General features: G+C 41.0%; 1 protein-coding gene across 2 annotated transcripts in view; it reads right to left on the bottom strand.

The window, feature by feature from the left end:
• SH3GL3 (SH3 domain containing GRB2 like 3, endophilin A3) overlaps nt 1-3,456 on the bottom strand; it is a 45,000-nt gene extending 41,544 nt beyond the window's left edge. Inside the window, exon 1 of one of the 2 annotated variants that reach the window (XM_065847771.2) lies at nt 3,313-3,456. In XM_065847771.2, coding sequence (XP_065703843.1) covers nt 3,313-3,357 — 45 coding nt within the window. In that variant the 5' untranslated portion in view covers nt 3,358-3,456. The remainder of the gene's footprint in view (nt 1-3,312) is intronic. The other variant, XM_065847772.2, reaches the window with a different exon arrangement.
• Nucleotides 3,457-9,786: the final 6,330 nt, after the last annotated feature.

A 9,786-nucleotide genomic window follows, 5' to 3' on the forward strand; every position in this document is an offset into this window, starting at 1 on the left:
TTCAAACTGAAAACAGGAAAACAAATACATCGGAGGCTGAAAGTGACAGGAGACAAATGTTCATCACGAACAGAACTCCCTGAAGGTTAATTAAAAAAAAAAAAGCTGAATTCCATGAGACTTGCACATGAGTTACCCAGCTCTGCTGCCCTCACTCACCAGGCAGTCAGAGATGCTAAGATGCCACATGGGTTCTGCTGGATATCTCATTAGTCAAATGAGCTGATATTGAATGGATAGAATGGAAGCAATCCTCATTCCGGTCCACCGGAGTGTTTCAATCTAAACTTAGAAGCTAAATAAGAAGCATAGTAAAGAAAATTCTAGTGTACCTGAAAGCCATTATCTGTTACATAACAGATATATAACCTTTGGGTTGTGGATAAGACTTGGATCTATCAGTTCTGTGACGCCAGGGGAAGCAATTATTACGGTGCAGATAATGGAGCAGAATTGCAGCCTTATATATTGAAATATACAGAAAAATAGTTAAAAATGCCACTCACTCTGGGGTGCAGAATTTGCTGCAGTAATTCCAACAGATGCTCATAACTCAAGAGTCGTCTTCTAAATCTCACTACCAGATACTTAGGTGAAAACCTATCCATATGCACTATTTTCAATGGGGAAAAAAATACAACGGGATAAAAAATTCTAGGAGAAAACCATCAAGAACACTTATCGTGAATTAATGGGTTACAAACAGAGACATGGTGAGTTTTTAGTATAACGACCAAGTCTGCAATAGCGTGTCAGGCCTGATTTTGGTGAGTAACCAAAATTCAGTAACCATAAAAGGCTAGCTGCTGACCTTTTATAAAGTAAACACTTATTTACTTAACTGGAACTTCAGATAAGCCAAGCTGACATGCACCAGACAAACAGAACTGTCATTTATTTCAGTGGAATAGAATTCTACTTTAGCATGGAAATAGCATATTTTGAAAATACATGGATCTTGTCACTTCTTTGATATTGATTCACATTCTGAATGAGTTGTCAAATACAGATGTCTTAACCCACTTGCTTCACCCTTCAGATTCTTTGTCTTTAGGTTCTGTCAGCCTTCAAATATTATTCCTTAATCACATGTCCTGGCACAAGTCTCATTCCCTTCAGTATTCCTCAATGTCCTCTGGGAAATTTGCCAGTTTTTGTCATCTGCCCCCATTCTCCTTTGGGAACACTAAAGGAATTAATCTCATTCTTTCCCCAGCAATGCCTGTCTCTGCTGTTAACAGTTACCCTTGGTATCTCTCATCCATTCAGTACACAAACATATATGTCTCCTTAAGTCATCCTCCAGCATTTAGCGATGTAATGAATGTTCTGCCGATAAATACCTCTTTCATGCTCTGCATTTGCTTCTTATAGCATTTTGTAAAATAACTTATCTAAAAGATGGAATGCCAATATTAACATTTGCATGCTCCACTTTCTGTTTGTTTCAACAACCATTTCATTTGCACCTTCATACATACATATGTAAATGACTGTGTCTCTGTGTGTCAGAGACAAAAAGATCAGTTATTCAGACCTATAAGTTTTGATCAACTATATATATGCTATTTCTTCTGTTATTTTTTCCTCTACTACTTTGCCAAACATCTTATCTGAATTCTTCCAAAATGAGCTCTTAAGAAATGTCTTCTGTTTCCTCAAGCACTGACAAAAATTCCATTGCAGTATCTCTTTCCCACATGTTAACTTCCTACTGAACAGCCTTTCTTTGCCTGAAGACAGACTTTTCTCAATCAACTTACTTTAAATTCCCTGCTCAATCCTGCATCTGAAAATAAGTGGAAAATTCACCTTTGACCCACCCCAAGAATATTATCCGAATTACACATCACGGTTCCTTACTGTAATAAATACTGGAAGACATACCACAACTTTTCAATAAATGTACAGTCAGCTTCAATATGTTCTATTATTCTTTTTTTGCCATTACTACTACCTTTACCTTTGGGTTTTTTTAATGTTTACCGGACATCTAGGAAGGATTAAGCAACTTGCACTGTTACCAGTTGCTGGATGAGACAGCACTTGTTGTGGTTACCTCTTAACTTCCTCAGTTAAATACCTTCTGCTTCTTGAGTTACAAACTCACCACAGCAAAGGCTGCATCACTTATCAGCATAAGTTAGCTGCAAAACAAGCCAAAACCTTGTATAAATCATCCTTAAATTTGTTTACTCTGGGAGTCCCACATTTCCTTAAAGAAACAGTGAAAGTTAACTAAAGGATACAAATTCATGACATTTTTCAACATCAGTACCTAACACGAAATAAAGAGCGCTACTGAAAAGGAACATTAGACACATAGTTAGCATCTATATATCCCAACAAAGTGCCTATTCTGGATTTGAGCTGCTAACAAGCCACGTATCTGAAGGAGGACCTAGAAAGATGACAGCTAAGCACTCAACGAACCTTTCTTTTTGCCACTCACCAAGGCAAGAGCAGTTTTCCAATCTGACTGAATCGGTTACTACAGCACACTAATTTCAGTATTACCATTATCAATAATGAGAGCCAACAGAAATACAGATCTCTCAGGGCTGGAACAAGCAAGTAAAGCAGCTGAGGCTTCCAAACCCACTGCTGCCACTTTCTGAAGGCAGCGCACCAACATAGGGCTATGGGTCAGCACTATCGTGGCACCAAGTGCACACAGTCCACCTGCTCAACAGAAAGGGGCTTCTCTCTTGAAAGAAATCAGTGAAACTATTAAGGAGAAGCACATTATAGAAGAGAAAAGAGAACAGGAGAGAATGGGGTTGGGAGAGGACGAAGGTTCACCCAGGAAAAGGTAAGAGTGCAGCATCTAGAAAAGGAGGGAAAACTCTAGAAACATACAATACCCTCTATAGGACAAATAGAAGGTATGCCAGGTAGGACAAGAAACCAATAGTTTGTGGAAGAACAACACATCAAACTCTTTAGACAAAAGCTAGTATCCTATAGCCTATATCTTTAACTGAGGCCTCAGAACACAAACACAACCACAGCATTAAATAACAAATATGAGCAACTAAAAGAAAGACCTGAAACCCCAAGCAAAAAACAGAAACAGGCAACCCTGTTTCGTAAGGAACAACACAAGAAGCAATAATAAAGGGAGGACCCAGAGGTGAAGCTGAAGGAACCGCTCCCCGGGGTGATGCTGCTACCCAGAAGGTGGTCGAGGAATCCGCTGCCCCCTGCGGCGGGCGGCCGGCCGGGAGCGGGCGCAGGGCGAACCCCCCGTCAACAGCAAAGCCCCCTCTGCGGCTCTGCCACCGCTCCGGCCCCGGGAACTGCTGCCCTTACCTGGCTGGCTTTGTGAAACTGCTTCTTGAGCCCCGCCACCGACATCTTTCCCCCGCGGCTCCCCGGGGCAGCGGCGCTGCCCAGGCCCCGCGCCCGGCAGGTCCCCGCGCCCGGCCCGGCCTCTCGCTGTGTCACACAGCGCCTTCCGAGCGGGATCCGGGAGCGCCACCCCATTGGCCAGCGCCGGGGCCCATGCAAATTACAGAACGCGGAGTCGCCTGCCCATTGGCCACTTGCGGAGGATATGTAAATGAGCGCTCGAAGCCGCCCACGCTGCGCTGTCGCATGGAGACAGCGGCGCAGGGAAGGCGGGCGGGGGGCGCTGTGCCCGGCGGGGGGAGCCCAAAGGGTCCCTGTGTGCGGGTGGCACCGCTGCTGCAGCAAGGGCACCCTTCCGGTTCACAGGATGCTTGCTGAAGCACCGAAAGGCTTATCTGTTAGCGCTCTGATTGCATCTCGCTAGTCTTATTCCTAATAAGGCTCCGGTTTTCTCTTTATAGGCCTCATTTTTGTGTTTATGTGTAGCATCTCTAGTGGAGCTCATTGACCTCACAGAGCTATTATTATACACCATAATTTAACTGTAGCTTTTAACACATGAAAGCTCTTGCAGTGGTCCAGAAATATGGCAGGTTGGTGCTGCACACCAAAACAAAATTAACTTTGTAGCTGGACTCCATAGCTGTGCTTATGCTGCTCCACGTTCAGGAGGGCACAGTCTCCTGCTGACCTCCCCTGGAGGAGCTGATGCACTGGGAAGAGCCAGGGTGAGAGAATGGTTCAGTTGTTTGCTTGGTCACTATAGGATGGGTTCATTGTATCCTTAAATAGGAGTGTGCATCAGCGATGTGCTGATACAAATATTGAGATGTGGTTCTGCCTACAGCGGTCAAGCGCTTCCAGACCACACACAGAAGATACGCTCTGCAATGTGCTGCTCAGTCCTGGCCGTAAGATCACTGGGGAGCTCTGATTCAGCTCAAACTTATGTGCAGACCAGGGAAGCAGATCAGAGAGAACCTTTGCTGGCTGTAGCAGGGCTCGCAGTGTTACTCACTGTCACGTTTACTGCATTTTTATTGGGTTGGGAGGGAAAGGCATTTCCAGAGTGTGTTATAGTTATTTTATAACAGCAACGAGGACAATGGCAAAAAAAACCCCAGGACCTTTTAAAGTAATTATCCTGTTATAAATTGGGAGAAAAGAATCCCTGCCCCAACTGTTAGAAGCAATTACAAACCACTATGAAAAAAAGCGCAAAGATGGACATATTGAGGAGTTAGGACCTCTTAGTGGCTATTTTTTTGACAAAGGACCCTGTGTACCAGGAGAGGCTGAAAAGACAAAATGAAACCAAAGGTGATACCACCGGTCAACATTTGCTCTGGAAGATGAGCTGCAGGGTGAAGTTCTTCTAGGTTTTTGGACTGAGTCATGTCTGGAGGAGGTCTGCAATCACCATACTATCTGGTGCCACTTGTTTCTAGGGAAAGAGCATCTCCAGCCTCTTTTACAAGGAAATGTGATTACACCATGTGCACTTGATTGCAGCACCAGTTTCTCATCCTAATTGAAACAGGCAGCAAGATGTTAGCTGCCCAGGCCAAACTGGGTATGGCTTAAATTAGTGACACGTTTGTAGAGATGACAGGTGAGAAAATAAGGCCTAAACTAAGAAATTGTCCATCTGTAAAAGGTATTAATGCAACCTCTTAGTGTACCATGGAATTAGGGGAGAAAAAGTGGCTTTAACTAATCTTCAGCTTTAAGAAAGGGTGGACCAGAAGCAAAGGAGGAGTTTGAAATAAGTCACTGTGGAGGGGAATCAATAGATTATGGAGTCACTGTGGCGGTTAGCTGTAAAATTGGAATAGATCAAGAACTCTATAAGTAAGGCTATATGTTTACAACTTTTTCTTTTTTTTAAATCCTGCTTGTAATCCAAGGATAACACCCATGTTGTCTCTGCTCTAGTGATACAAGAATTTGCAAGTGGGAAATGCCCTGTGGAAATTCAGCTTCCCAGCCTAATTGCTCAGTGATACAGACAAGGTGAAAACCTAATTTAGTGAGCCAACTTGGGTGACCCAGGTGTTAATGGTTTGGTAGAGACACCCTGAAAGAGAAACTGCTGTTCAGTTCAGATATAAGCAAAAGTTCTAGCTTGTAGCTAGTAAGACATGCTGGCTAGGCAATATCTAAAAGCTTTATAATCACAGACGTAGTTACATCTCATGGAAAAATGGCATTGTGATTTTCTGGATGATATTACTTAAGTTCTACGAAAAGTTACTAATTCAGTCTGTAAAATGAGGGAAATCAGAAATAGTACTAGAACTATGGGAAGTGGTTCAAATAAATGCTGACATGATGGAAAAAAAACTTCTATTAAAAAAGAACTGTTACAAGCAGAAGGCCAGGGCACAGTACTACATGGGCAAAGTGAAAAGTGCTTCAGAAGGTCTAGGAAAGACTTTTACCTTCAGGGGAAAAGTTCTAGATGTCTAGATATTCAAACAGTTACAGTTCCACTACCCAGGAAAGCTCAAAGCGCATGAGAACAACAGATGATGGCTCCACTGTGTTATTGTTATTGAACCAGATGTGCTAAATAGGATGGTGAAATTTGTACAAACTGAGAAGAACTAACAGGGCTCAAATCAAGGCAGTGACTAGAAAAGATGCACTGGCTACTTATAGGGGAGAACTCGGCTTGAAAATTGGTCCTGTGAAATTCAAACTAGATAGGTACTTGGATAAGTGGATAAATCCATCATTTCAGTGTGGTGAATACTATGTAGAAAACACAGGCAGGGGAAACTCAATCTGAAGATGTGGCAAATGACCTTATAGGCATTTGGTTTTCAATGAACAAAATACATCACATGTAAGAGCTGAAATTGCAATAGCAGCCCTATAAAGTATTAGGTTTTCAACAGAATGAAAACTAGAACTATTTTTTAAATGATTCATAGGCATCTTAGCAGTTGAAACTACTTAGAATTTGAAGCCAGCTACATCCATGTTTGCTTGAATGTCTCTTAGAAATAATGAGAAATCACTTGGTGAAAAGTGATCTGGGTCTTTAGTCATTACTGCCACAAAAGATCAAAAAGGGAGGGAAAGATGAGTTTGTGATGGAATTCTGTTGGATTTCATTCTGGGCTACACTGACTACCTAAGTAAAGCACTCATTTATTCCTTGAGGCCTAAATATTCAAAACAAGTTACTGTATATCAGCTTGCCTTGCAATATATTTCTACACATGGTATTAGAAAGAGACTTTGGATGTGCCCACCTGATCCAGAACAAGAATTACAATAGAGGAAACCAGCCTACTGAGTAACCAATTATTGCTTACCATGACCGAGGTCACTGAGAGAAACCTAAAAGAGACCCATAAAGGAGGTTTTTGTCTGTAGTTGAATTAGAGATTAGCAACCCCAAATTCTGGGTTCATAATAGGAAAATAAATGGGAAGAGCACATAAATTCTCTACAGTTGTCAAACTTCGTATTCAAAATATTGGCAGTGGGGAAGGAGAGCAAGAGAAAACAGGCTTTTGTGGCTTTCAGCTTGGAAAAAATGAATTGCTACATCAGAAATGGTATAGCCACAGGGCTATGTTGAATAGGAGGGAAGGGGTGAAGTGTTAAACAAAAGTGAGCAAGACTCTCAGCACAGATGCGATAACCACTAATAGTCCATAAGGACTACATGTATTTAATGACAGTGCAGATTACCTGGTTAGTTTTTCATATTGTCAAAACCGTGGTCATAGGCTGTGGGGTTTTGGTCATTGGAAAAGAATATATTTGAAAACTAATGTTTAGAAAATAAGCATTCTGAAAAGGGGATCCTCTAGGAAAAGTACGCCATTTCAAAGAACAGTTGGCCAATACCCTGCTTTACAAAAGTAAATTTGTAAAAAGCATTAAAAATAAAGCAGGCTCAGATAGCAGGGTGTGTGCTTTTCTTAAAAGGAGGGAGTTCGTCCGATTCCACAGTTCTAGAAAGAAGAGGGGAATACTAAATTGAATTGACACTGATACTTGAGTAGGGACCCAAGTAAATGAAGTAATGTATAACGTAGTGTTCCAGAGTGAAATCCAAAGGGCTACAACACTGGATGAAATTAGTCCCAAGTTTCTTCCATTTCATTATTTTCCCGGTGTCAGCTCCCAGGTTTGATGTTGCAGGACCTGACACTGGAAAACCAATGCCAACAGCAAGCTACCCCAGTAACAAACTCAGAAAGAAGAGAATCCTTCTGCAAAAAAAAATGCCCAAGGCAGTGAGGACATTTTGTGAGCCTGTATTAGCACCCTTTCTACATACTTACATGAAACAATCATTTAAAAAAAAAAAATAATTAAAAAAAATGGTGATATGAAAATATGTTAATGTACAGGAGTGGGCTAACGCTATGGTTTTGCTTCTGGAACAGGAACAAGCAATTCTGCGTATCGCAGCACTTTCTGTGCAGATAAACTAGCTCAGGTGTTTCTGAGATGGCTTTGCATTGCAGTACACATTTCATAAGAAGGGGAAAAGAACAGACAGTCTGCTCTCCACAGCCAGCACTGGCCAGAGCTTGGAAAGCTCCGCGTTCCACGCGGATGCTGCTGGCAGTGCGAGCAGCAGTATGTGACCCTGGGGCCGGTAGACACTCTGGCTAACCTGCTTCATTTGTTTAGGATGCTAATGTTTGCTCCCCAGATCTTCTAACTAAATGTAGCTAGTGAATTATTTTTGGCATGTGTGATTGTTCTTCTCAAGCGGACTTTCCATATGTGTTGCTTTACCGTTATCCAGATCTGTGCTTCTCGTCTTGTCTCCTTCCTGTGTTTATATTCCACATGCTTCTCCATGATCCTGCAGAAACCTTCTGTCCTCACTTTCCTCAATCTCTGGCTGTTGTTCTACAAGTGTCAACAACAAAACAAACCCTTGTTATATCTTATGCCATTAATTAACAAATATAGTTCTAACTACGTGTTTATTTTAAAAAGACATACATTTTAGATGAATGCAAACTCTAGATATAGATATTTTTTAAAGTTACATATGTGTATACTCTAAGTAGGTACTCTGAAAACTCAGCAATCTACTGTTTTGTGTACACAGATCTATCATGCCACAGCTTGTAAATGTTTTGCAATCCTAATCTTGCAGAGTATACTGTGCGGATGGACTCGTGAACAGCTTCTGCTTGGAGATCTTGTAACTTTTAGGTGCCTGTGTTGTTTCTGGTAGCAAAAATAAAATAATGTTTGCTATTACATATACTTAGTCACTCGGTGCTCACAGACAACTCTAGACTGTTCAACAAAAATGAGTTACATCCATAAATTAGAATAACGATATGGATGTCCAGAATTACTCCACAGTGGAGACAGATTTAGCAAAAACTGAGTAAGTGCTAATCCTGGATACCCAGAGCATTTTTATTTCCTCCGTACTTGAGACTTCTAACTTGATAAACCAGTGTGAAAAATAAAAAAGTGAGATGTTAGATGCTCTAATTTCAAAAAACTGCACCTGAGTTCTGTGCTGCTGTTTCACAGGTTACAACATAGAGCTACCGATTTTCAGCACACAGCTGCCTGTGTTTATCAGAAAATGAAGACGTTCTCATTGTTGACAATGCCAGCACAGGAAATCTTTAATTGAAACGTTGCTAGCAGATTAATGCTCGCTTCAGGAAGGTGTAAAGGATGCTCATCGTGTTAAAACTACTGTATCACAAATGGTGAGGAATGTTTAGAAGCAGAAGGTTGTAGCACTCTGGCAGAAAACTGGATCACATTTGGTTTGAAATCTCATCTAGAATTTCATGTAACTGCTCTTCAGTTATAGAAAAAAGCTTGAAGTATCATCTTAATAAGTCTTGGTCTTTATAAGGATGCTTTTTAGTGGAAAAAGGACACACTGAAGAACACCACGTGCTGCCTTGCTTTACCTAGAGATTGCAATGAACAAGCTTCTTTGATAATAATTTATTCAGCTTTATCAGGGAAAAAATCATATAATCAGCAAGAAATCTCAGTGAGGACCTGAAAGAACACAGACTGTATTTTTACAAAAGTAAAAATAGTAAAAAATAAAATAAAAAATCCTGTGTTTTGCCTTCTCTGTGTATAAATATATGCCTAATTCTATTTCAACTTGCTTCATATTACAGGACAGAAAGTCCTATCAACTCTGTGACACAGTGTCCTTATATAATACACAATGTGAACGTTTCAAAGAATTTGACTGATGTTTGAAAGCAATTTGCATATCAATCAGGATCTTGTAGCAAGTTTGTGAATATTCAGACATACCTGATTTTAACAAAATTTTTACAGCATGGATGTTGTTTTGCTTTCAGTGTAATTTAATAGGCCTTTTGGGATCTGCCATGTTTGAACATCTGGGAATCATCACATGTTGTCTGTTGATCAATGAGGCAACAGGAAAGGCATGATGTG

Source organism: Patagioenas fasciata, chromosome 12 (genome assembly GCF_037038585.1).
Source record: "Patagioenas fasciata isolate bPatFas1 chromosome 12, bPatFas1.hap1, whole genome shotgun sequence".
Classification (NCBI taxonomy): domain Eukaryota; kingdom Metazoa; phylum Chordata; class Aves; order Columbiformes; family Columbidae; genus Patagioenas; species Patagioenas fasciata.